The following is a 27518-nucleotide window of genomic DNA, read 5'->3' on the forward strand; positions in this document are numbered from 1 at the left end:
TTTCTAACAGTTGGCAGGGCCAGGCAAAGTCTGGGCCTAGCAAGGCTTCTGATTGGCTGTGCAAATTAAAAATAATGAACTGGGAGGGGTGGGTCCCAGTGAAGAAACAGATATAGAATAATACAGACACACTGGGAAACCAATATGGCAATAAAATATCCAGACTGGACTTATATAGAGTCGTCTCCCTAACTCCCTGACATTTTGTGGCTGGCTCCACATCCAGCAGCAGCTATTTAGTTGCTGCACACACCACCCTGTGTTAGAATTCAAAAATGCTCACAGGCTCCAGAAAGCTGGGGCCTCTCAAGGCTATATTGTAAAAGCTCCAGAAAGTTTTTGGCTTTCCATAGGGTCTGCAAAACAGAGCTCTTCTGCCAGGTCAATGGTTAAGGCCAGCGTGGCAAGGAAGATCTGATGGGCTGCCCCCCTCCCCTGGATTAAGAGCATATTCCTATAATTAAGAGAGATCTTTTGTTAGATGGAATCTCTCCACAGGTTTTGGAATGCAGCCGTTGGGGTACGAGACGATACAGGAGCCAGGCTGTAGTTTTAATGTAGAGAGAATCCCTAGTGCCTGAAAAGGGAAGCTGTCTTGGGACTCTCTTGGGAGACATAATGAAGGATTAGCAATTGCCTGTTTGTTTCCATTATAATTGGCTTGAAGCCAATAAAAGACTCCACAGCTCTCCAGAGTTTTCTCAGCCAAAAGGCATCCTAAACAAAAAAAGACCCCAAAGGAAGCGGGGCAAAGGTGGAAAGAAAAGATGAGATATGAGCTGCATAGTGATTAAGAGAGCGAACCTAAACTAGGGTACTCAGATGTAAATCTTAATCCTTGTTCATTAATGGGAGGTATTCCCAGGGAAGTGCTTTAGGATTGCAATGTAAGTTACTGCAGTGTGATCTGGGAAACAAACTATCAAAGGCAGGTTCATTTGTGAGGCTGGGGGCTTTAGGAATAGAGTATCCGGTGGGCTGGCTGGCCTCCTCCCTGGCTTATTTATTCATTCCATTTGTATACCACCCCTCACCATGACATAGAATCATAGAATCAAAGAATCATAGAGTTGGAAGGGGCCATACAGGCCATCTAGTCCAACCCCCTGCTCAACGCAGGATCAGCCCTAAGCACCTAGCATCCTAAACATCTTAGGTGGGGTTCTGTTGAGCGCTGCTGGATGAGAGGAGGGGAGTTTCAGCCTCCACCCATACAGTTTTTGCAATCTTGGACCTGGGGAGATGCTATTTGTACTTTTGGGGTGAACATACCTGCATCAACATCCCAGTGGGGCAAATGATGGCTCCCCAGAGGAGCTTCAGATTGTGCATTAGTTCTGAATGTAACTGGGTCCTGCACTCATGATTTGGGGGGGGTAGTTTTGGGACCACTGTTTGTGAGATTCTCAGCATCACATGCAGTTGAATCAGTGGTCCTTAGTTGCCAACTCTGGGTTGGGAAATACCTGGAGATTTGGGGGGAGGAACCTGGGGAGAGGAGGGACTGAAGTATAGTATAATGACATGGAGTCTGTTTTCCAAAGCAGCCATTTTCTCCAGGGGAATCTTTATCATCTGGAGACCAATCGTAATAGCAAGAGGGCTCCAGCCTGCCATCAATATGGGAATAAAGTTTTCGGCCTATGGCAGCTCCTTTAACGGTACTGTGAAATTAAACAAAAAGTTTCAACAAGTATAAAAACGGGAGCCATTATTGACTGGCTCAGGTTACAGAAAGAAATAGAGGTCGTCCAGTTTACTTCTAGGCCCATTTTAAAGTGCTGGTTATGATCCAATTCGTTTTGCTGCAAAGTCCTGCATGGGCAAAAGCCATGTAAGCTGTTGGAAGGAAGGACAGGTGGGAAAGCTGTTTGGATCCCCCCTGAGGTTAATAGTCCAAATTCCCCTAGTTCACAACACAAGGCTTCCTCTCGCAACACTCTTCTTCATTTCCCTTGCATTAGTTGAATGCATGGGGCGTTCCAGGGAGTTTTTTTATACACATATAACGTGCAACCCCGGAAGGTTGTGTTTTGTTTTTAAACGCCAGGCAGACTCCTCTCTTCTTCCTGTCCCCCTTTTCCCCTCCTTAACCTCCCGGCCGCGTAGTCAGGCTCGCCGGCAGACTTGCGCAACGCCTGGTGACCTCAACGGGGCGGCTCACCGACGGGGGAAACTTTCGGGAGACTCGCGGCGGCCCAGCCACCTAAACCTGTTGTAACCGCCTGTGGGCGGAACCCACCAGCCTCCGCCTGCGCCCGCGCCGCTGGAGGGAGCATTTCGCCGGCCGCTCTGTCGAGGGAAGCAGCCGTCCCGCCGAAGTGGCGCTGAAGTTCAACGGGACCAGCCGGCAGCCCGGAGCGAAGCGCCGCAAGTAGCCGGTCCCGAGCCGGAACCGCAGCATGGCCCCGGCGCTCAGGGCGCTTTTGGCCCTCTCGGTGACTTTGGGGCCCCTGGTGAGTCGGAGCTCCCCCACCCCACTTTCCACACGGGACGGGGTCCTTCCCCCTCCCTCACCGGGGTGCGCCTTTCTTTCCTTTTTTGCTGCGCGCTTCTGCAGTGGCGCCATACAATTCGAGTCCAGCGGCAACTTGTTTATCCGAGGCGTGAGCTCTGGAGGGCGAGCACGCTTCCGCCCGCCAAGAAGCCCTCGAAAGCTCACGCCTCGAGGCACTCTTGGTCGGTCTTCAAGGTGCCGCCGGACTCAAGTGTGGTCGTTAGGGGAAAGTTGCGCCAGCCCGCAGTGTGCAGCAGGGCTCGCCTGGGAAGGGGAATCCCGCATGACGCGTGCTCCCCCCCCCTCCTTCCCAAATGGGATCCCTCTGACGCCGGAGTCCGGAGGGGACGGGTGCGGGGATGTTCGGAGCCACTCCTTGTCCCGCTCCTACAGGGGGTGGGGAGTAGGGGGTGGTCTGTCCGTCTGGAGGGGCTCGCCTTGCCGCAGCCCCTCCGCGCTGAGGACATGCCCGGGCATGTGCGTGGAGCCTGGGCGATGGAGGGGCTGCAGGCAGGCCAGGGAGAAAAAGGGACTCCCGGGACGGCGGGGACGGGGCGCCTCCGCGGGCTTAGGAGTGGGGAGCGGCGATCCCGCAGGCGCCAAGCCTGAAATTTCCCTCGGCCGTGTCACTTCTGGCCCGCCGCGATCATTCAGCGCGAGTGGGGTCGAAGGAGCCCGCCGAGATCAGCGGCGCGAAGCGGGCCGTAGAGGCGTTGCAGCCTTTGCGAGTTGGGCGCCTTCTGCCAGGAGTGCCGGGCGGGCCAGAATTGCACCCTGGGCCTTCTGGCAGGGAAGAGGAGGGGCGGGGGGCTCGCCTCTGAGTGGCCGTGGTGGAGTCGCCTGTGTTTTGCGGTGATGTCCACTAGCCACATTCTCCAGCCTCGGCTGTCCAGCCAGTTTGGTGTAATGGTTAGGAGTGTGGACTTCTAATCTGACATGCGGGGTTCGATTCTGTGCTCCCCCGCATGCAACCAGCTGGGTGACCTTGGGCTCGCCACAGCACTGATAAAACTGTTCTGACCAAGCAGTGAAATCAGGGCTCTCTCAGCCTCACCCACCTCACAGGGTGTCTGTTGTGAGGAGAGGAATGGGAAGGCAACTGTAAGCCACTTTGAGCCTCCTTCGGGTAGAGAAAAGTGGCATATAAGAGCCAACTCTTCTTCTATTGTGGATCGCATTGCCTTTCTGGCCTTGGGAGCTTCTCCGTGGCTGAACTGCAAGTCTTGCTGCACGGCAGACTGATCTGGACAGCGGCTTTTCTTACCAAGCCTGTCGCAATACTGCCAGCCCCTTGTCGGTGCTGTTTTTCTGAGCAGTCTGGCTGCAAATTCCTTGTGGGGGGGGGGATCCGGGGGTCAAGACCCTGGCATTTCCCATCAAAAGCAATGGGTAAGGGGAAAGACCCTAGAGGGCTGCTACAGAGTAAGACAGTACTGGGCTGACTCAGTAGAAAGCCTCTTCATGTGTTTCTCCGCTGCCTTTCGCTTTATGGTGACTGTGTGTGAAGGATGGAGAAATGGGTGCCAACTTAAACATGACGTTTACTGCTGAGGAAGCCATATTATTGTGTGATATTCCTGTACTGGTCACTGGCTGGGTGTAATTTGCTGAGTGACCCCAAGGGAACAAACAGTGGCCACATTTCCTAAGCACATTTCTCATTCCTTCAAGGCACAGTGAAGGAAATCCTTTGTGACTTTTAATTGAAAGGAAATCCAGAGTGGAGTTATGGTGTATTCCGATTGCCAGAGAGGCCTGCTAGCTCAAAAGATGCTGCACTGATCCATCTAGCTCAGCATTCTCTGACTGATTCATTTTAGTCTCTGCCGGAAGAAGTGTTGTTAGTCTGGAAGGTCCCTAGACACGTCTTTCATTCAGTGATGGGCGGTGATTCCTCCCGGATCTCTGGCACCAACCTGAGGCGCTTTTATGGGAAATAAGAAGTTGGTTCTTATATGCCGCTTTTCCCTACCCGAAGGAGGCTCAAAGTGGCTTCCATTCGTCTTCCCTTTCCTCTCCCCACAACAGACACCCTGTGAGGTGGGTGAGACTGAGAGAGCCCTGATATCACTGCTCAGTCAGAACAGTTTTATCAGTGCCGTGGCGAGCCCAAGATCACCCAGCTGGTTGCATGTGGGGGAGCGCAGAATCGAACCCAGCATGCCAGATTAGAAGTCTGCACTCCTAACCACTACACCAAACTGACTGAACCCATAACAAATCTAGCGGCACATGAAAGATAAGAAGTATTTAACAGCATATTGATAGTCTTTAAGGTGTCGCTAGATGTTGTTTTATTTTGATACAGCAGACCGCCAAGCCAATCCTTTGCAGGCATCAGATAAGACTGAGCCTAGAGCGTCTGCATGCAAAGCAGGGAGTCTGTGGGCTGAGCCAGAAAGCCTGGCCTTCTGACCCTTTTTGAAATGGCACTCAGGGACACCGTTCTAACACACTGGCTCCCTGGTGCTGTTTCAGGTTTGGAAAATGGCATTGGAGGGGGGAAAGGTCCCAGAATCTGGCCTCTGTGAGCCTGATGACCCTAGGTTTAAATTTGGAAGCTCCAAGATTGGGACTCCTGGTATGATTTGGCCCTGGCCTCAGGCTCCTTTCCAGATAAGATGTGTTTTGTAACTTACCAGTTCTCTCTTTCTCCCTTTTGCCTTCAAGTTGTCAGCGAGTACTAGCAGAGGTTAGTTAGTACTGGCAGAGGTTAGTTAGTACTCGCCATTGCCTGCCTCTGCTTAGCAGCTGTGGCCTTTCTTGGTGGTCTCCCCTCCATGTTCTAACTAGGGCCAAGCCTTCCTTGGCTTCTAAAATCTGACTATCCTGGATTATCCAGGTCAGGTCCAGGCCATCAGCACCAAAGGAAACACTATTTCCAGGTGTTTTTGTTTTTTGTGGACTTGTCTCAAGTTAAATGTTAAGAATAGCTCATTAACCCTCCTTTTCCTAGGGTATAAAGTAAAATCTTATATCCTAGCTAGGTTGTTTACATGCCATTCTAGCTTTGTTAATCAGGTGTGGGGTGGTTGGGTGATAAGGAGCTTGGCTTCTTCTTTCAAACTAAAGAAACTGGCTAACTTGGATTTCAAGTTAGTGGAGGTGGCTAATCTAATGGGTTTCAGTGGAAATCTTGCCCCCTCCCCCCAACTGTTCTATAGGCCTGCTTGGGACAGAGACTCTAATTGCATGGCTATTGTGCATTAGAAGCAGAAATCACCCGGCTAAAACCAGAATTGCCTCTGGTAATACTGTCTGTCTGCCCTTGCTTGTTAACAACAGAAATGCCTCAGGATACTTAAACCCTGTTGTATCCTAAATACAGTATGTGAAACAAAATATAGTCTCTTTGCAAGTTCAGGAAACCACCGCGATAATATGACAAGTGCTGGGGAGAGTCATAACATTGCCTGGATGACATAACTTGTTTTGAGATACTTTCAACCTGAAGTTCAGTTTTCAACTGCCTGTGGTGAAGTCATCAGTTGAGCGTGGTCCGTGACAGGAACTTATCCTCTAGCTCAGGGGTAGTCAACCTGTGGTCCTCCAGATGTCCATGGACTGCAATTCCCATGAGCCCCTGCCAGCGTTTGCTGGCAGGGGCTCATGGGAATTGTAGTTCATGAACATCTGGAGGACTGCAGGTTGACTACCCCTGCTCTAGCTTGTTTGGGGCATTGTCTCTCGGGTTACTGGACCTTTTTAAATCTCCCTTCAGCTACATTCTCCTCTTCCCCTCTTCTGTTTGTATCTGTACACTTATTTATTATATAAATTGGCTAACTTTAGAGGCATTTGTTGAATAGCCTCTAGTCCACAAAACTTTCTGCTACAATATATTTGCTGGCCTTTAGGATGACACCAGACATTTTATTGTCTTGACTGCAAGAAACTGATGTGGCTGCCATTCTGGAATATGCTTATCAATCTTGAACTTTACAGTAACGGCTCGTCGTAAATCCAGACCTACCCAAAATAATTTTATTTTGGTTGCTTCTTCCAAAACGCCCACTTTGGCATGCCGAATCCTATCTGTGCATTGGGTCAGACAGGGGGGGGGGACGACTACAACATTTTCATCCATTTAGGATCTTGCCTAATATGTCCTTTCTTCTTGAAAAAAGTGGGGGAGGCAAGTGACTTTTCTTCTCAAAGTGTGCTTCCTAAATGTCTGTTTTGTCAACTTTTAACTGGCAGACACTTCTGGCAGATACTGCCTATCTGCTAAGAAGTGTCTGCCAGTTTGAAGGCACACTGTCAGAGTAGACCAGGGAGACCTGGTTTCAAATCCTTGCTTGTCATAAAGCTTACTTGAGTGTCCTTGGACCAATTATTCTCTTATCCTAGCCTTCCTCACATATTGTGGGGATGATGAAATGGGGGAAGCTGCTTCCCATTTTATATGGGGGAGGTTGTGAGTAAGTCAGAAACTGCAATGACTCAGATATGCTGACACAAGAGAATTTGAACCAAGCGGGCAGTCGTAAGAATCCATCCCTGACAGATAAGCTCCCTTGTGCAGGCCAGAGGAAGATTCTGCAGAGGCACTTGTCCACAGCCATTCCTGTTGAGATTTCTGAGGGAGGGAAGAAGGGCCGCTTTCAAATCTTTATCCATTCCATTGTCATAGCTGCAGTCCAATAGAAACACAACTGGACTGAACTGAGAGTATACTTTGGTTGATCGCATAACATATACTCTTGTTTTATAACTAAAAGGCCCCAAATGTGTTAGGATTTTTAATTTAGAAAAAAGGAATAGTTACAGTGCAATCCTATGAATGTATGTTCTGAAGTCAATCCAATCCTTTGCTTGTTAGGAAGATGTTACTGATCATTTTTGTTTCCCTTTTCAGCGGTGATAATCTATTGAAAGGCCCCAAGAACCTAATCCATGGAGAGGGGTTGGGCCAGTCTTTAGACCCCTACTAAGATATTACCCTCTGATTTAAAAGAAAATTGAGAGATCTTCACGCCTGGCTTCTTATTTACTGCCCAAAGGGTAAAGGGGTGGTGGTGGTTGAGGCAGCTTTCTATACCAGGGGTAGTCAAACTGCGGCCCTCCAGATGTCCATGGACTACAATTCCCAGAAGCTCCTGCCAGCATTCGCTGGCAGGGGCTTCTGGGAATTGTAGTCCAGGGACATCTGGAGGGCCACAGTTTGACTACCCCAGTTCTATACAGTCACCAGGGGTAAGAAGTAAGCCTGCTCCTTCTTGCTGGTTTTCTTACATAAATATTGGAATGACTAGTAATCATTGACACCTGGTAGTTTTTCTTTTTTTTTTAACTCTCCCATATTTCAGTCTTTTTTTTACTATGTTGCCACTTTACTTTAAATGCTTCCCTAACAGCTGCAGTGAACGTGGCCAGACAAAACTGCTTATAATGTCTTGCGTCTTGTTAGCAAAGGGGATTTTGAACACCCAAAAACCAACCCCCCCCCCCACAGCAGTTTATTAAGAGTTTGAGACAAATACTTCTGGATGGGATGATGCAATGCCTGGGAGGTGGTGGGTGGGGGTGGGGTGAGAAGGTTGCATCAGCCTGAGCAATTGAGGGAAGGACTGCTATTTTAAGATCAGGCTTTCTCTGTGCCTGGAAGAATTAACCCGAATGGGAAGGATGACTTCACAATGTGATCTTTGCCCTCTGTTGTTGACAAGATCGTTCTGCTGAGTCGGCCACTTTCAACTTAGATCCCCCCCCCCACCCCAGCGTAGGGGTTCTCCCACACTGTTTCTTATGGAAGGGCCAGTTCCTCTTCATTTACATTTGAATGAGTGAATGTTGTTCATTGAAGCACTGGCTGTTGAAGGTGTTCTCTGGAGGTGATGTCACCTGGTTTTTGTTTTTACTGAGTGATGGGCAAGGGTGTTTGAATAGGCCCTTTTCCCAGGGGAGCAAATTTTATGAGTACTGCTTTGTTTAGGTTGAGCCCTTCTCCCTGTGAGTTGGGGAAGAATATTCATGTGAGAATACTACACCAGAAGTAGTATTGGTCGGGGAAAAGGTCCTCCTATTTTAATTCTGCACTTTGAGTCTAGGGACCTCTACTCTCGTGTCTTTTTTGTTTTTTTAGGGACTCAGTTCTGCCAATTTGGCTTAATTGGCCTGCTTCATAGGATTGTTGTGGGCTAACCAAAGGTCACCCAGTGAGCTTTATGGCCAAAAAGGAATTTGAACCTGGCCTATTTGACACTGGTGGTTCGATACACGTTGCAAACAAAAGGCATGATTGTACATTCATAACAGATACTGTGTCAAAACATGAAAGTTTGAGATTATTGGGGGTAGATTGTCTTAAGAAATGATGTGGTTTCTCAAAACAGGAGATTTGAAGGTCTGTTGCAGTAGGAAAAAGTCATGGTTTTGATCCTTTCAAGAGGGGAAGTAAATTCGGAGCTTCATAACTCTTTTAAGTTTGGGTTGATCACATAACATTATACCTATTTGTGGGTTTCCTAGAGGTAGCTGATTGGCCGCTGTCCAACCAGAACACTAGTTTGGACAGCTTTTGGGCCGATCCAACATGTTTCTTCTTATGTCCCTGGACAATGCTACGAATGTGGCCTGAATTTTTCCACACAGCAGCTTTGCCATGCATCTGTTCCGGGCTGACCCCTGCCACCTCTTGCCTCTTGAGCAATGAAATCTAGCGGGAAGGAAAGGAAACGGTGTGGCCCACAGAGCTCTGTAATGTACAGGAGGCCTCGGAGGAGCTGAGTCATCCACAGTTCAGGACACTGTTGCTGGGCAGGCTGACAAGGTCTGCCCCGCCGCCACCCATCCCAGCAACTTTGGTGTGTGGTAGGAGGGCTGTGACCTTTGGCATTGTTTTGTTTTTTTTCCAGTTGAGAAGCTGCTACTAGCAAGAGAAATCAGGTGCATGAAGGATATCTTTGTACTCCCCCACCCATGACTCATGCTGGAAGCATTTCTTCTGGGTCTGCTGCTGCTGCACTGTTTGATAACGGGAAGGAAAGGGGCTGAGTCAGAAGGGCGTGTCTGTGTGCCGTCCTTGTAGCCTAGTATTAAATTGGCTGCTGCGCATGTTGCATCATGAAGAGATGCCAGGAGAGAGGAGAGCCTGTTGACGTTTGCCCGGTGCTGGGGTGCACATTGGCAATTGAGATTCTTGGCTTATTTAGATGCTCCTGTCCCGTCTTTCTTCCCTATGAGGGACCCAGAGCAGCTTTCAACATGGTTCTCCCCTTCTCTGCTTTATCACAAAAATATCCCTTTGAGATAGGTCAAGAAGGGTGTGTGCCCATGACAACATGGGGGAACAGGGGGGGGGATTGAATCCCAGCCTTTTCATCCTTTTGGTGGCAAAGAAGCTCCTGAAATACAGGAAGAGGTATGCAATGAAGAGGAAGAAGAAGAAGAAGAGTTAGTTCTTATATGCCGTTTTTCTTTACCCGAAGGAGGCTCAAAGCGGCTTACAATCGCCTTCCCTTTCCTCTCTTCTCCCCACAACAGACACCCTGTGGGGTGGGTGAGGCTGAGAGAGCCCTGATATCACTGCTTGGTCAGAACAGTTTTATCAGTGCCGTGGCGAGCCAAAGGTCACCCAGCTGGCTGCATGTGGGGGAGTGCAGAATCGAACCCGGCATGCCAGATTAGAAGTCCGCACTCCTAACCACTGCACCAAACTGGCTCCTCTCCTAGAACTTTCCTCAACAGAGTCAGTTACAGTCCAAGTAACACAGCAAAGTTTTCTGTGTTCTGGGCTGCCTCTAGGTTGGTAATGAAGGCAGGGGAATTCCATGCAAAGTGAAGGGATTCCTTATTGCTGCATCATAGGTTTTGAGCAACTTTAGGCTACTATCCTATATTTGAAACACCGAACTCTCACAGTCAGGTGAGCTCCTCTGGGTTGGTTTTGCAAGAGCCTTTCCTTCCCTCCTAAGCTCAGAAGTGCTGAAAGCCATTTCGACAGCAAAGGCAGAATATGACATGGTTTAGACTGCCCCCTCCAGCCTCACTGGCTGCACTTGCCTCAGAATCCTTATTTTTTTCTGCAGAGTCATCATGAATTCTGATTCACAGGGTACCTCGGAATTCCCCCTTTCCCTTGTTTCAACTTGGACTGTACAGCTGGGTATAGCGCTTACTGTCTGTTGAGCAATTTCTGCATCTGTTAACACATCATGTTAATACTTAAGCTTGCTTTCCCATTTCTTGTTTGATTTCATATTTCTGCAGTCCTGAGCACTGCTTTTCAAATATCCCTTCCTGTTGGCTGTATTGACTTATATATACTGTATAATCTGCCTTGCATCTGAGTGAGTGATTGGGAAAGGTGTACTAAGGAAAATGAAATGGAAATTAAAACAAATTTTTAAAAAGAACTTCAATAAGCAGGTAATCCATAAGTGGAATAGTCTGTTGTTTAGCTGAACATTTGATGCTCCTATGTTGAGCTGGGTCTAAGGCCCCTAAAGCAGTGGTTCTCAACCTGAGGGTTGGGACCCCTTTGGGAGTCGAACGACCTTTTCACAGGGGTTGCGGCAGGGCAAGCAGCTTGGTGGGGGGACACTGCTCCTCCTGCAGGCACCTACGCTTGGCCACCAGCTGCTCCAGCAGTACCTCCAGCGCGGCACAGTCTCCCGCCAGGCACTCCCGGTGGTGGCACAGCCCAGCGTCCTTGGGCTCCTTGCGGGGTAGATCAAGATAGAGTGTGCATCTGTCTGGAGCAGCAGAAAAGAGGGAGATTGGCATGGTGGGACAAGAGGCAGAACTGAACTGAGAAACCCCAGAAAAAACCAATGAACAATGGATCTTCACGCTATTGGTCAGTTTCGGTTTAATTTCTGTGAAAGAACGCCTAATTTTATGGTTGGGGGTCACCACAACATGAGGATTTGTATTAAAGGGTTGTGGCATTAGGAAGGTTGAGAACCACTGCCCTAAAGACAACTGTTCCAGGAATTGAATCTGGGCATTTTCCATACCCCCATGTTTTCAAAGTATGCATCAAATCATGTCAGACCAACCTTATCTCTTTTTTCAAGAAAGTGACTACCTTGCTGGATCAAGGGAATGCTGTGAACATAGTTTATCTGGATTTCAGTAAAGCATTTGATAAGGTTCCACAATGAGCCTCTTGTGGCACAGAGTGGTAAGGCAGCAGACATGCAATCTGAAAGCTTTGCCCATTAGGCTAGATGTTCAATCCCCGCAGCCAGCTCCAGGTTGACTCAGCCTTCCATCCTTCTGAGGTCTGTAAAATGAGTACCCAGCTTGCTGGGGGGTAAACGGTAATGACTGGGGAAGGCACTGGCAAACCACCCCGTATTGAGTCTGCCATGAAAACGCTAGAGGGCGTCACCCCAAGGGACAGACATGACCCGGTGCTTACCTTTTAAGGTTCCACATGATATTCTTGTTGACAAGTTGGTAAAATGCGGTATGGATCCTAATTCTGTCAGGTGGATCGATAACTGGTTTACAAATCATACCCAAAGGGTACTTGTTAATGGTTCAGCATCCTCTTGGAAAAGAGTGACAAGTGGAGTTCCCCAGGGATCTGTGCTGGGGCCTGTGTTGTTCAACATATTTATAAATGATTTGGCTGAGGGATTAGAGGGGATACTTATTAAATTTGCAGACGATACTAAACTGGGAGGGGTTACAAACACAACTGAAGACAGCAACAGAATACAGGATGATCTTGATAGGCTCGAGAAGTGGGCTAAACTGAATAAAAAGTTCAGTAGGGACAAATGTAAAGTTCTGCCTTTAGGTAAGAAAAACAAATATATGATGAGGCTTGTCTTGGCAGTAGCATGTGCTAAAAAGATCTAGGAGTCTTAGTAAACCATACATTGAACATGAGTCAGCAGTGTGACTCGGTGGCTAAAAAAGCAAATGGGATTTTGGGCTGTATCAAACAGAGTATCGTGTCCAGATCACAGGAGGTGATGGTACCGCTTTACTCTGCTCTGGTTCGGCTTCACTTGGAATACTGTGTTCAGTTTTGGGCACCCCAGTTGAAGAGGGATGTAGACAAACTGGAGTGTGTCCAGAGGAGGGCAACAAAGATGGTGAGGGGTTTGGAGACCAAGACATGAAGAAAGGTTGGGGGAGCTAGGCCTGTTTAGCTGGAGAGGAGGTGACTGAGAGGGGATTTGATAACTATCTTCAAGTATTTAAAAGGCTGTCATATAGAGAATGGAGCAGAGTTGTTCTCTCTTGACCGGAGGGATGGTCCAGAACCCATGGGATGAAATTAATTCATAATAAATTCCATCTAAACATCCGGAAGATGTTCCTCAGTTAGCGCGGTTTCTCAGTGGAACAGGTGGTGGGTTCTCCATCTTTGGAAATTTTTAAACAGAGGCTGGATAGCCATCTGACGGAGAGGCTGATTCTGTGAAGGTTCAAAGGGGTGGCAGGCTACAGTGGATGAGCGATAGGGTTGTGTGCATGTCCTGCATAGTGCAGAAAGTTGGACTAGATGACCCATGAAGTCCCAATTCTATGATTCTATGGGAGTTACCTTTTGAGTTAATGGTCCAGTCCAATCCAATTCCTGGAGAGCTGGGCTCAGTGCCAGTCCCTGCTGAAATTTGAACTTGACACATGGATGGCTGGTGAAGGTTTCCTCACCCCTAAGAAGCTTTCCATAACAAGATGGGTAATTGTTTAGTGCTTAAGCTATTGAGATAAGTGGAAGGTAATTGTAGAGCAGAAGAAATTTGTTTGACAAACAGCTTTCAAAACAAATTCAAGTGGGCTAGTGTGTTTTCCCTTCTTGTTCTCAAACAAAAAGAAGGCTGATAATTAACAAAGTGACAATCCCTAGGATTATCATTAAGCAAGGCACATCTGCAAAGGCCAACTGTTATATATATGAACAAAATTGTAAGTCATTGTGATGGTCCAAGGAGAGAGAGAAGCGTACAAGAGCTAACCAGAATATTAACAGGTTGGTTAGATCCAGCTAGGTGTTTTTGTTTGATCTCACTCAATTCCTTCATTCCCCATGGCTTTTAGACAGAGGTCCCATGATTCCCAGCACAGGCTCTTCAGTGGGAAGTGACATCTTCCCTTTTTGCGCCAGTGGGAAGAGTTTCCGGAAGTATTTCCATTGCGGAGTATAGTCCCCATTTCATGGCAGCCACGCCAAGTACTGGATGAGTTGCTCAGGAAAAAATTGTGTCTTTTTGTGAGGTAAACCAAGAAAGAAGGGAACAAAGCACCCAAAGACTGGGTGAGAGGGAAAAAAATATTTTGGGAAATAAATGTTTTTGGTACAAAGCCCACTAAAACGATACTTTAAAAACATTAGCAGAATCTGCCCTTGAAATGCTAATATTTGACCTTAAAAACCCTGAATTTGTATAACCTGATACATTTTGGTATTTCTAGGTTAACACCTTGAACCAATAATTCAATGTAGATTGATGACCTCGAACTACATTAAAACAGGACCAAATTAGATTTGGCGTAGTGATCACTTGCCTGAAGGAGTCCGTTAAGGAGTCAGTTGAGAAATGTGTCTTCTTCTTTGCTTTTCAAAACATGGTAACCCTAAAATAGCTTTATTTCTGTTGTGAAGTCAGAGAGCCATCTTTATTTATTCTGTCGCACCATGTCAATCTGTTCCCGCTTAAGATGTTGTAAGGATACCGACGCCAAATCAAACAAAAGACTAATAAAATGTAACATTACTGGTTGGGGAATGTATACTTGATGCAGCTGGTGTTCTGACTCATGAAAGTCTATGGTGGGGTAACCCTTGTTAGTCATTCAGATGCCACTAAGATAGCCCAGCCTAATCTGTTGATCCTGTCGAATCTCGGAAGTGAGTCAAAGTATTTGGATGGGTGACGACCAATAAACCACCTCTGAACGTCTGTCTCCTGCCCTCAAGACTCTGGGGGGGGGGCGACCTGAGGGGGGGGAAACAGATGCAGCTTGACCATGCTGCTGCAGCTACTAACATGGTTACTTCCAGGATCTGCCAGATTGCTAGTGACGTTCTAACTGGGACGAGCTGCTTTTTAGTTCGGTTTTCATTTCCTCTTTGATGAATTTAAGCTGGTTTCGATGTTTCTGGTTCCTCTCTGTAGCACTCCCATACTTGGATCAGCTGCAGTGAAGTCCTGTGGTGCTGGGAGCTGCAGGCCTTGCTCCATGTTGCTAAGCTCCTTGCTGCTTTAGTTGCTCCTGCTGCTTTGCTTTAGCTGCGTTCCACTGTGGTTGCCGTATCTTAAGCTGGGGTAGTAACTTGTTGAGAGTCAGGCAAAAGTAATGGGGAAGAATCTTTATTGAAACACATCCCTGTGAGACTTTGTGTGCACTCTGTGCAGAGTCACTTCCTGTTGCTCGCTCTTGTACCAGGTCCTGAGTTATTCTCCCCCTCCCTTCCCCATCTACTTTCTTAACTCAGTTCAGTATCCATTGACATGCAAGGCAGGAGGGAATGGGTGCCATTTTTAGCTGCAGGTTCCAATCGGGGATCCTCCTAGCTGGGATTTCTGAAAAGCTTTTGAGGAAGAATTTCAAGGTGCCCATGTTCCCCCTGAAGGTTCAGGCTTTGTAGAGTTCTGATGGTAACATTCAAAAAAGCTTGGACACTTCTTATTAGCCATGATTAATAATTGTTAGATGCTTGGGGGTGTCCCGGGATGAGAAGGCTTACACCACCATCATTGGTGCCAGTAATGTCAGCAGTGAAAGCAAGCTGATCTGAGCCAGTTAGGGTTGCCAACCTCCAAGCAGAGCCAGGAGACCGTTCAGAATTATAGCTGATTTCCAGACCATTTGAGACTAACAACAAAATGGATACTTGAGAGACTAGACGCTATACCCTTATGCCCCACCAAGGTTCCTTCCCTTCCCTCTCCAGTCTTCCCTCCCAAAGAGCCATTTTGGTGTAGTGGTTAGGAGTGCGGACTTCTAATCTGGCAAACCGGGTTCTATTCTGCACTCCCCCACATGCAGCCAGCTGGGTGACCTTGGGCTCGCCATGGCACTGATAAAGCTGTTCTGACCGAGCAGTGATATCAGGGCTCTCTCAGCCTCACCTGCTGTCTGTTGTGGGGAGAGGAAAGGGAATGTAAGTCACTTTGAGCCTCCTTTGGGTAGAGAAAAGTGGCATATGAAAACCTCCTCCTTCTTTATATCTCTGGGAAGTTCCTAATTTTGAGTTGGCACCTCCAGTGCCAGTATGGAGGGCAGTAAGAAAGTGACCGCACTACAAGAAGGTTTCTTTAAAAAGATAAACTGAGCTTTGCAGTTCTATCAAATAGGACATGTTTTTAAATGGTGTGTATATATGTTTCAAGTTCTTCCTTCAAGGAGATCAACAATGATATTCACTGGGCAATTCCATTTTGCCCTCCACCATAATGCTGCAGAACAGATTAGGTTGCAAAAGAATGACAGGGATCCAACAGACAGTGCTCAACAGAAGCTGGCTAGGTCCATGTTAGAGATCTTTTTCTGCAACCCAGAACAGAACTGAGTCTTTCCAGCAGGAAGGGGAGACCCAGAACCAGGCCCAGCTTGACACATTTTGCCAACCCAAATACCCTCCTCCCATGCAGCTGTTGCTTGGGTATTGAACCAGTCCTTGCTTGAGCCCAGGAACCATTGGGAGATGGAATGATCATCATCATCACTTTCTAGTACACATTTGCTGCTTAGGCAAAAAGCTTTCAGACTAATTTTTTTCACTCTCACTCTATTCTTCTCCCAGTACAACACCAACGCCTTGAGTCTCTACCAGAAGAATTCTACTCTTGTGACCGCAAATCTAAGTGGTGAAGAGAGTGATTTCTACCTACACGAAGGGCTCCTCTGCAAGATGTGCCCTGCAGGTACCATGTTCCCCAGATCTCTCGGACTTTGTTAGGTCTCCAGGGTTTGCATCCTTTAGATTTCCACAGGCATCAAGGTCTTTGCTGAAGCCTGAATTAAACACCCTCATGTTGGCCCATTGAGCTCAGTTATACATGGTGTGTCCTGAGCCACCTTTCTGTGTACGCAAGATGCAGCACAAGGAATCCTTTGCTATATATTTGCTGTTTACATTCCTCAACATGTGAGTTGTGCATAGGTACTGAACCTGACGCTTACTTGGAATTTTCAGTATCTTTATCGAATATCCAGTAGCTAAATAAGTAGTAGATCTTGTGCACGTGGGAAAGCGTAACTTCTACTTGCACGAAACTTGTTGGGTGACCTTTGGCCAGTCACATTTTCTCAGCTTAAACATCTCACCAGGCTTGTTATTTATTTATTAAATTTATATACTGCCCTCCCAATATGGCTCAGTATGGCTGTTGGGAGGATAAATTGTGGGGGTCCACATAACAGTGCCCTGAGTCCTTTGAAGGAGGGGCAGGGTGAAAATGTAAGAGATAAGCAGAACACAGCAGTAGCTAGATGTATGCCACTGTATTCACTTGCCATTCCTTCCAGGAAGCTTGAGGGCGGAAGACTGTCCCTTGACTGTCCCTTCCTAGAAGAGCCAGTCAGCTTAGGACATGTTAGTAGTTGAAGCAGATAAATCCAAGCTCCTGATCCCCAATACTTTACTAAAAAAACCCCAACCCTGTTCTACCCCAACATCTAAATTAAAAGAAAAAAGGAAACCCAACCTGAGCAAACAAGTCAGGAGCCCAAAGGTTGAGCTACAGAATAGATTTAAAAAGGTAATACCAACTAAAACCAAAGAATTAGTGCAATATTGCATGCACAGTCTCAATGGTTGGACATGGGTCATGCTAGGGGTAAGGTAATGCAGCCCTCTAGATGTCCATGGACTACAATTCCCATGAGCCCCTGCCAGCATTTGCTGGCAGGGGCTCATGAGAATTGTAGTCCATGGACATCTGGAGGGCTGCAGTTTGACTACCACTGTCTGCTCACTCAGGACAGAACCTTGACTTTGATTTTTAATTGTGAGCTCCGCGTCTGGAATGATTATCATGATATATATTGTTGGGAGTGTCACATTTTATTATTCTTATGCCACCAACTAGGTCTTATTGTAATACTGTAATATTGTATCATTATATGAGTGCACATATTTTCTTCGACCCCTTGTGGAGATTTTCTGGGTTAACATGCGTTCGGTCAGTGGTTATATCATGTGCAGTCATTGAGACTGTACGTGCAATATTGCACAGACTCCGATTCATTGGTTTTAATGTTTTCAATCTTCTGAATGTGCATTTTATAATAAATCTGCCAACTGATGGTAGTTGCTACATGCCAAGGAAACCTTGTACTTGGGGGGAAGCAGTAAGAGGAAGCCACTCCTTCAGCCAGCACTTCATGCTTTCCTATACGTTTGCTTTCTTGCAGGTTCTTACGTCTTTAGTCCTTGCAAGACAACAGGGACAGAATCCAGTTGCAAACCCTGCAACAATGATACGTTCACCACACACTTGAATTCACTCCATGCATGTCCCCCCTGCAAAATCTGCAGACATCTAGGTATGTAGCACGGTTTAGTTTATTAGATTTTTAGACTGTCTTCCCAGGATCAGGGTGGTGTACAAATAACAGGGAGAAAGGCTCCCATCTTTTAGGGGTAGCCTTGAGTTGTGCTTAAAATCAACCAACAGCTGTAATAGTTGGAACAAGCTGGCCTGCAGAGAGGAAGGGGCTTGTTTGAGGGCCATGGCTCCATGGTAGAGCACCTGTTTACAGGGAAGAGGCCTCAGGTTCAGTCACTGGGATCTCCAGTAAAAAGGTTCAGGTAAAAGGGGATGTGAAAGACTTTAACCTGAGACCCTGGTGACTTGCTGCCAGTCAGGATAGATAATACAAACCTTGAGAGGACAGTGTGTTCACTCAGAATAAAGCAGCTTTGCATATTTCAGTGACTGCACAAAACTGAAACCTCGCAGAGAAAGATGCTAAAGACTCTTAGGTTTGTTCTACTCACAATAGGATTAACTCCACGCAAAACATGATTCTTCATTCTGCATTTGTGCCAGTTGCTTTGTTTTGCATATTTTTATTCTGCTTTTGCTAGTCTTGGACAGGGCAGGCACTTTGGCAGCAAGACCTATCCTCCCAAGCACCGAGAATCTAATTCAATCATTCTTTTGACTTTCTGAGATACATCAGGCATAAGGACTAGAATCTCACTTTCTTTTTTAAACTGAAAGCCAAGATTCACAGGACATGGAGTTTTTGTACTGGTGTTCCTCCCACACACACAGACACGCTTGCCAAATTGCCATGTATGCACAGCCCAAGTTATACAAAAGCCACATTAAGCGTGTTGTGTTGATTCACTGGAGACTGAATGAGTGGAATTTTGCTATCCTAAGTGTGATTGCCTTTCCAGATCAAGTGACGCTGAAGTCATGCACTAGAACCAGTAATGCTGAATGCGCCTGCAAGAGTGGCACCTTTTGTTCCCCTGACCAGGCATGTGAAACATGCCAAAGGTGTAAGCCCAGGTCAGTGCAAAATGATGCTTTTTAGAAACACAAGTTTGACCTTCTTTGTTCCAGTAATAAGAAGTGTTAGGAAGAATTTACCATATCTGGGATCTTTGCAACCAGAATAAAACAGAGATTGGGGGAAGAATAGAGAGGATTTATTGTGCAAAGTATCATGTGCATCTGTAGGCAATTGCAGATAAGGCAGTGAGGTACCGCTGACCCCCATCCAGATGGCCTCTCAGTTCTATGCCCTTGGCACAGGCTAACCAGCATTTTACAGATCCTTGTATGCAAATATGAGACCTCTTCTCAAGTACAAAAGGGGAAGGTCTGTGGGATATCCAGAGAGCTCTCTGCTTTTCTTATACCACAGCCCCACATTCCCTGATTTACAGCAGTTCTTAACACAGCTTACTTGGGCAAGGTGCATAGGACTAACTGCAGCGTACATGGACAGAAGTGTACATTCAGGAAAAAAATGCACACTGCAATCCTAGGGCCGTACAACAGGTTACATTCTTGAATCTCCTTCTTCTCGTTTTTGTTATTTTAAAGAGACAAGAGGTAGCATTTCAAGGAGAAAGACCAGGGCCTAGTCTGCACACAACAAATAATGCACGCTCAATGCCCTTTAGAAGTAGATTTTCCTGTTCTACACAGGAAAATCCAGCTGCCAAATCACGTTGAAAGTGCATTATCCTATGTGTGCAGAATGGGCCCAGAGCTTTTTCTTCTCGACATTAGAACGTGGGGCTTTGTACGTGAGACGATATTATAAGGTATTTTGTTTCTTCTGTCTCCGCTTGAAATGGTACAGTCTTAGGAAGGCTATCTTATGGAAGGCAAATAAGAGAGGTGATTAAACCTACAAGGAGCATCCTAACAGCAAGGGGAACCCGGGGGTCTTAATTCCAGATCAGTTGCTAAAGAGCAAACTATTCCTCTGGTGGCCTCATAATGGTGTTTATCTGGCTACCTAAGGGGGCTATATCATATTATGTATTCTGAATATGTTGCTCCTGAAGGGTCGCTTCTTGGGGATACATATAGAATCTGAATTTCTTGTAGATCAGTTGGTGAAAGTCATTTCCCCCCTCCCCTGTCACCTAGGTGTCCTGATGGAGAACAGATGGCACAGCCTTGTACCCCACAAAGTGACATACAGTGTGTGCCAATCCCAACAAGCTCTCCAACTCCTTCACCAGGAAAGAACAGTAGGTTTTTTGTGTGTGTGTGTGTGTGTGTGCGTGCGTGCATCTTACAAGGGTAGTCAAACTGTGGCTCCAGATGTCCGTGGACTACAATTCCCATGGGCCCCAAGGGCCCATGGGAATTGTAGTCCACGTACATCTGGAGAGCCACAGTTTGGCCACCCTAGTGGGCAGGAGAGGCAGTGTCCCTTTCAGCACTGCTCCAAAAGTAGCCCAATTTTGCTATTATGGTACTGAATCCCAGTTACAACTTCACTATTGTCTTTACCTAATTATGTTTTATCTTTCTTTGGAGATTCCGAAACTGTTACTGTAGTTTTGGTAGTTGCTGCCATCATCCTTGTGGCCATCGGTTTCCTGACATACAAGTACAGAAACAAGCTCCGGTGCTGTTTTAGAGGTAAGGGATGGTGTTTCTACCGTAAATATTGGAGAGACAACTTTCTCAGTTGCCAGTAGCCAGGGCACAGTCATAAAACTGGAGTCGTGGGGTCCTGGAAAGCTTGTGAATAGTACGTTGGATCTAATGGAGGCAATTTTCACCACCGCTTTTTGTTCATTTTGTTCTTGGGTGTGCTCAGGTTTGGGGCTGTGGCAGGGTGGGAGAGGGAAGAAAATCCCATTCCGTCAGCAGAAATGGCAGCTGGACCCAATGTGCCACGCCCAACATCTCGCGTTCAGTCGGCATGACTTAACAGTGATGGCTAAATTTAACATTTGTGATAGTAGTTATTGATAGCTTTATCCATAAGCTTGTGTAATGCCTGCTTTAAAGTCACTGAAGCTAACGGCATTGCCACATTGAATTGCATGTGCAAAAGGGCAGCAATTTCATGCACAACTTGTAGCACCTTGGTGGTCTCTGCAGGAACCCAGATCCCACTGATAATTTGATGTAGCTTCTCTGGCACAACAAGGGGCCTATCAGGCATGGCCTTCCCATCCCTGTTGCCTTGATGAGGGTGAAGGTGCAGGCATTCTGACCTTGGGGAGGGAGGGTCCTCCTGCACCAGAAACTTGGGAATGCTGGGCTTGATCAGGATGGGTGGGAAAGTGGCAACCCCTGCTCTTGGCTAGTTGACTGAAACGGTTTTTCTAGCCCTGATCTGGGCATTTCAGGCTGAAATTTACTAATGGCATTCTGCCCACTCTTGCAGGCAACGCAACAAGAACTAGAGCAAACTCGATCCACTTCAAGGTGAGTAAATGGGATCTGCTTCCATCTGCTTGCAGAAGGTAGAAATGAACTGCTAATGTGTGATGGACCAGTGAGAGGACTTACAAGAAGGGGGATCTCACCCCCTCACCCTGGTTCTTCTCCCCACAGTTCCCCTCCTTCCTTCCCCTTTCACAGCCTCTATCTCCCTTTTTCCCGGCTTCCTTCGTTCCCACCTAGCCTCCCCTTCCACCGCTTACCTCCAAGCTACCTAGGCTTCTTTCCCTTCCATTTTACTGCATTTTGCTTCTTTCTCTTTCTAGCTTCCCTTCCATACTCGTCCTCCTTGTCTCTGCTACCATGGCCTTCTCTCTTTTGACAGTTTATACATTGTCTTTCAAACAAATGACCATCGAGGCAGTTTACAAGTATCAATGTGATATTTACAAAAACAAAAAACTTAACAGCAGCCCCCGAGCAAGAAGATGAGTTGATGATTCTCATATCTGCTATCCTTGGATAACTGATAGAATGCCATTGTCCAGGAGGGGGCTTCTTGTTGCCTCTCCAACCAACTGCTTGGTATTGTGTTTCGGTTGCCCCCCTTCCATCTCAGTGTGGGCAACTACTAACGTGTGTGTGTGTGTGTGTATGTGGGCATGGGCTAATGTATGTTTTGTACTCATTACAAGACTCTCCTGTGGCTGCAGACAAAATTCACTCATGGACAACCGGAGAGTGAAGACAATGACCGGAATACACAAGTAGACCTGGCATCCCAAAGGCACCCCGGCCCCAGTGCAACCAGGCAGCCTGATGAAACAATTCCTTTGCAAGAGAGGGTAACTGGAAGCTTGTTTTGAATATGCAGTGATTGCGTCTCAAAATCAGGACAAAATCAAACTTGCATGCCTAGGATGAATCTGGGGCTCCTTAGAACAAAGGATGGTGGTGCTGATGTTGCTAATTAAATTACAGATAGATTGGTACATGGGTACCAATTGCTTGTTTTAACCTCTCCTGTTCAGTTTCTGTCTAGAATTAGTTTCTTTGTAGAGTTAGGTAGCAACAATGTGTGGCAGAGCTCATCTAGTGCATCACCCCCATGCATACTCTTCCATGTGATATCTTATTAAGCTGTATGGTTTGTCTGTTTTCTGACTTGTGTAGGAGTGTCCAGTGCCCATAGAAGAGGAGAGGAGGATACTGGTTCCTACAAATGAGAAGGATCCGGAAGAAGGTAGGTGTTCTTCAGATCTTGCACCTCAGTTTGAACACACTGGCCATCATTGCCCTGCGTGCCTGTTGGTGCTAGATAAATTGCTTCTTGATAGTCAAAGACCTGAGTTGAACTCACCATGAAACCAACTTGGGGCCTCTTTCTAGGCTTGCCAGGCATCCACCTGCTGCAGATTTCGCTATCTCCAGCTTTGAAAGAGTTGATTTCCATGACAGGAGCCGCATAAGAAGCTTGGGCTATTCTGGATGGTTGGAGATGGTTGTTCCTTTAGGTGGTGATTAGTTTTGCTCCTGCATTTCACAGCAGTTGAAGCTTCTGGACAACATGGGTGTCCCCTACAGGAGTCCAACCTGGATGCTACCAGAGCGTGCATGCCAGTGGCCAGGTCAGGGACAGCTGTAATGGGTAAAATGAGCATTTTTGAGGCAGGGTCTTTCAGAGATCTAGCATGTCTTCACCAGGGATGGTCTGTCTCCGGCCCACCCCACTTGATAGCGCTTTGAAACTCCCAACCCCAGTCCCTGGGAATGGTGTTCAGACTTTGCCTTCAGAGGTTAATCAAGTTTTTGAACATAGAAGTACAAGGTGTAAGGATTTTGTTGTTGTTGTGAAATGAGCTATAAAAAAATGTGCATTCTGTACCCAATACCACATTATTTGTTTCTGCTTGGACTCCTGCAGAATTACAGCATTCATGCAGCATTTTGTCTCCTCTCCTTCTAGCTCTGCGTCTATCATTCATTCATATTGTGGCAATGGTGCCCCTCACCAAGTGGCGTCCCTACATGATAGCCCTTGGGTTAACAGAGAATGAGATTGACATTGCCAAAATGAACGCCAAAGGTGATGTGAGCGAGCAGCACTTCCTTATGCTTCGGACGTGGCTGGAGAAGAATGGGAAGAAAGCATCTTTAGATACCTTGCTGACGACTCTCTGTGACCCAGCTGTGAATCTTAAGGGGGTTGAGCAAAAAATAAGGGAAGTCTTAATCTCTGGGAAGCTTTATGTCTATGAAGAATGAATCCTAAAGGCAGGGATGCCTCTTTACAGACCTGGTCTGCGAAACACTTGCCTACATTGGATTTCTTTGGGAGAGTGTCAATTTATTATCTTTTGAATCCATGCATAATTTATTGCTGTTCATTGGTGCCAGGACCTCTTTTTCTGGAATGTTGGCTGCCAATACCTCCTAGCCAGGCAGAAAACTGAACTGCTGACTGCGCGTTTTTTTCCAGGAATTTTAAGGGATAGCGAATGCTTATCGGTGGTTCATACTGACTGGATGCTGCCAACCTCAGGGATCCAGATTCTTGCCACAAGGCAGTGCTATTTCCTTCCCTGGTGTAGAATACACACATACAGTGTGCATCTCTGCCTTTTAAAACCTCTTTGAACTAGCTGTTTGCACTCAGAAATACCCTGCCGCTCTGAGCCTTTCCACTGGAAAATGGTACCCATTTTTCTTCATTTTAGAAAATGATTTTTTTTTTGTGGTACCTAAAAACTAGAACCTGCCTCTTATACTTGCTGTGAACAAAGGATCTTTGGGCATGCCAGCCCTCCTCTACTTAGGCATTTGGCTCCTTTTAATTTTTGCCAGTGTTGACTTGGGAGTGGGAACTTTGAATGTCAGTGCTTAAGGATCCTGCTGCTGGGTCAGGTATGAGAGCAATTTCAAAGAGGGACTTTAAAAAGCTAGCTAGTTGCATTGGCTTTTCTTTTGCCGGCAACGTTAGTTTGTTGGAGATGTTAGTACACATATAAAGTACATGAGATGATTTGTCTTTCTCAAATCATCACTTGAAATTCTGTAATACAAATCTAACAGATTCTTAGTCGCATTTGGTTGGCCAGGCAGCTTTTCCTGCTGCCTTTTTAAAAAACGTCCAGGTATCCCCTGGCTTCTGAGCTTGCTAGACCTATTGAGCGTACCCTTCCAATTAATTTTTTTTCCTGCTATAATTTCTAGAAACTAGATTGTATGAAAGCAGAAATTCTCAGGACATGCAGTTCCGTAGTTGAAACTTCATTCAGTGTATTCCTGCAATCCCTAGGAATAACTGTATTTCTTCCGTTTTTTTCCTCTTTCTACACGATCTTTATGCACTTTGGAAGTCGGTATAAATTTCCTTTTAGGGCATAGCTAAGAGATGTGTCTCATTTATTGGATACATTTTAAAGCTTTGTGCCAATAAATTGGAAGATCATAGGAGTATTACAAACTATGTGAGATGACATATTGCAACTTTTTTAAACGTTAGGTTTAAAGTGTATTTATTTTTTATGTGTGCTTCCTTGTTTAATTTGTTAAATAGCATTCCTCCTTTTGTGTAACAGTATTTCACTAAGCTTCAAGGCAGCCATTGTAAAGCAACTTTCCTTGGAGTGAGCCCCAAAGAAACGAGGTCTTTAATGGCTGCGTGCACTGCCTGTTTTGAGGGTGGCTGAATGTTTCTCTGTCTCAGAGTCCTGTTACTTCTGGAGTCTTCTGTTTCTGAACCTTCATTTCTGCTTCTGCCCAGCTCTCTGAAGGGGTGAAGAGAGCAAATGTGGTGGAGAGGATAGAACTGGACAAAGGAGGCCTGGGTTCAATCTCTGGAAAGCACAAAATAACACTGTGGTAGGAGTTTTCTCTTTTTAAGGTGGGCCAGGGAGCCCCCATAGAGGCTACTCAGAGTTCCTCGGAAGAAGGGCAGGCCAGACTGAAATTGTCTGCCTTATAGGCCAGTAGCTGATCTGTGCCCCTGTGCAAGTGCCTTTCTCTTTCCATTACTGACTCTTCAGGTTATTGGTGCTTGTATCCCCTATAAAGGTCTGCAATTAAAAAAAAAATCAGAATGATATTTCTCAGTTCGGGCCTATCAGATCTGAACAAATGTTGGCTTTTCTGAATCCTGGATCCCAATACCAGTACAATATAGGGATCTGTGGGGTTTCTTTGAAACCCTGCATTTGTTTAGGTCCAGTAGGCCCAAGAAAAAAAAATACCGGTTTAAAAAGCCAGCTCGATCCTAAGGCTGGCTTGCTTTTCCTGCAGTCCGGTTTAAACTATTCTGCAGAAGAAGCCAGTCCCAGGATCTGTGTCCTGCAAGGAGATCGCACCCCATGGCAGGCAGATCCTAGATTGGACGATTTCTGTAGCCCAGTTTAAACCACGCTGTGGCAGAAAACAGAGCAGCCAACTGGTCAACACCATCTGCATTTATCAGACGCCACAGCATTGATGGGGACTCCCAAAGTGATGCTGCTGTAGGCCTAGTGGTCCATGACCGTGGTCCATTACAACCTTGTTAAAAGTTCATACCCACTTTTTCGGCTAAGCAAACTTGCCACTCTCCCTTGTGGGACTGCACAGAAAACTCGACAATAAAAACAGGATTGCACTTAACGGTACAGAACTGAAGCTCTTGTGTCTTCCTCAGAGGGTTCATGGGAAGTGCCAATTGGATTGCACGCCATCTTGGAACAGGGCTTTTTGTACCGTTCAGTTAATAAATTGGAGTGCCTTGGTTCTAGGCCCTCCTTCTCAGGGTTCTCCATTGTCAATATTAAACCTTGAGGTTGTCTGATAGGAGGACTACCCTGACTTCTGCAAGCCCCAGTGGTGCCTTTTCAGCTCTCAGCCAGTTCTTGACAGCCATCTTCCCCTCAGGCCCCTCTCCTTGCCCCTCGGGCTTGCATCATGTTTTTTCTTGAAAAAAAGCTCAGACTGGTTTACTCAAGTTTCAGCCCATTTCCTTTAACAGGCAGGAACCTTAAATTTCTTACCAGCAGAGTCTTTTTGACTGTGGGCTTGAAGCTGGAGATATTACTCTGGCCATTGGTCTTTCATTCCTGTTTCAGTCTCATCAGTTAAGTTAGGCTGAGCATCTCCCGGTTGTCTTGTTAAAAACAGGTGTGGGGCTTGCAGCTAAATCTTTTGGGTCTTGTTGCAGCCTTATTTAAACCCCGTCTTGCTCCCCCAGCTTGCAGTGTTAACCACAGAATGTTTTGTAATATAAGCTATCCTATACTACATCAGACCAATTATTTATTCATATCTTCACACATCTTTCTCCCCAAGGATACCAGATGTGACATTTGTTATTGAACTGTCCTCCTTTTAATCCTTATCTAAGAATCCTGGGGGCAACTAGACTAGGAGTGAGTGACCCAATACCACCCAGCCAAGATTTGAACCCGGGTCTCCCAAATCCTGGCTTAACTGCTGTGCTGCACTGGCTCTCTCTTCTTGAATAGGTTGGTCTGTCCCAGAACTAGCTTGAGAGGGCAGAGATTAAACACGGGGGCCAAAGGCTATGGAAGTATTCTCCCAGTGTAATAGAACTGTAGCATAATAGTAATTTGGACAATTGAGTAGTCCTGTTGAAAAAGTTTTGTTCAATGTTTTGTTTGTTGTACAGTACTGGTTATGCTGTATATTTAGTTCCAAGCCATTATGTTTTGTATATTTATTTCTTAAGTCATTAAAGGTTTTTTATTCCAAATAAATTATGTTTGAAGAATTTGAAAGCGAACAAGGTGTATTTTTCACAAAACGGGATCTCGAGAGTTGTTAAGAAACCCGAAGTGTTTGTAACTGGCTCATATTTCTTCAATTTTATCAAAAATTCCAAAGTTAGATTGTAAGATCTCTTAGGTATTCGTTTTGAAGCTCTGTGAAATGCTATGTATGTTACTGGAGCTGTTATAAAGATTTTTTAAAATGTGCACAGTAAAGCATAGCTCGTAAATATACAAACTGTATTCCAAAAGAGGTAAAATAGTCAAGTGAAATTCCATGTTATTTTCTGTTTGTTTACTGATATACCACAATCCATGAGGATGGGATAGAGATCATAAATCCAAGTATGCAAAAAAAGGCAAGAAAGCATTGTCAAGAACTTTGTTTTAGGCTTTTCATATTAGTTAAAAGATTTCATTGAAAGCCTTGTGATTTGTTAGGTTAAAATTAGTAATTCCCCAAACATGTCATCTTGTGCTAGACTGTGG

General features: G+C 46.1%; 1 protein-coding gene across 3 annotated transcripts; it reads left to right on the plus strand.

Annotated features, from left to right (window-relative positions):
• The first annotated feature begins 2203 nt into the window (after positions 1–2203).
• LOC143822218 (tumor necrosis factor receptor superfamily member 10B-like) lies at positions 2204–27031 on the plus strand. Of its 3 annotated transcripts, none has more exons than XM_077307136.1 (10): positions 2204–2456; positions 16212–16332; positions 17825–17956; positions 18819–18933; positions 20029–20132; positions 20425–20529; positions 21287–21327; positions 21996–22127; positions 22456–22525; positions 23249–27031. In XM_077307136.1, the coding sequence occupies exons 1-10, from the start codon at positions 2403–2405 to the stop codon at positions 23545–23547; spliced, it is 1173 nt and encodes a 390-aa protein (XP_077163251.1). In that variant the 5' UTR covers positions 2204–2402; the 3' UTR covers positions 23548–27031. The 3 variants fall into 3 exon arrangements, with proteins under 3 accessions (XP_077163251.1, XP_077163250.1, XP_077163252.1); XM_077307135.1 differs by having other exon boundaries at positions 2206–2456; positions 21978–22127; XM_077307137.1 differs by lacking the exon at positions 21996–22127 and having other exon boundaries at positions 2206–2456.
• Positions 27032–27518: the final 487 nt, after the last annotated feature.

The sequence above is a fragment of the Paroedura picta genome, chromosome 12 (genome assembly GCF_049243985.1).
Source record: "Paroedura picta isolate Pp20150507F chromosome 12, Ppicta_v3.0, whole genome shotgun sequence".
In the NCBI taxonomy this organism is placed as follows: domain Eukaryota; kingdom Metazoa; phylum Chordata; class Lepidosauria; order Squamata; family Gekkonidae; genus Paroedura; species Paroedura picta.

What these genes read in the sequence shown, in the direction of transcription:
- LOC143822218 (XM_077307135.1), top strand. Translation starts at nt 2,403, where the DNA reads ATGGCCCCGGCGCTCAGGGCGCTTTTGGCCCTCTCGGTGACTTTGGGG. An exon ending in TGCCAAAGGTGTAAGCCCAG is followed by an intron (nt 18,934 to 20,028) that starts GTCAGTGCAAAA and finishes CCTGTCACCTAG; the next exon opens with GTGTCCTGATGGAGAACAGA. An exon ending in CAAACTCGATCCACTTCAAG is followed by an intron (nt 21,328 to 21,977) that starts GTGAGTAAATGG and finishes ACTCATTACAAG; the next exon opens with ACTCTCCTGTGGCTGCAGAC.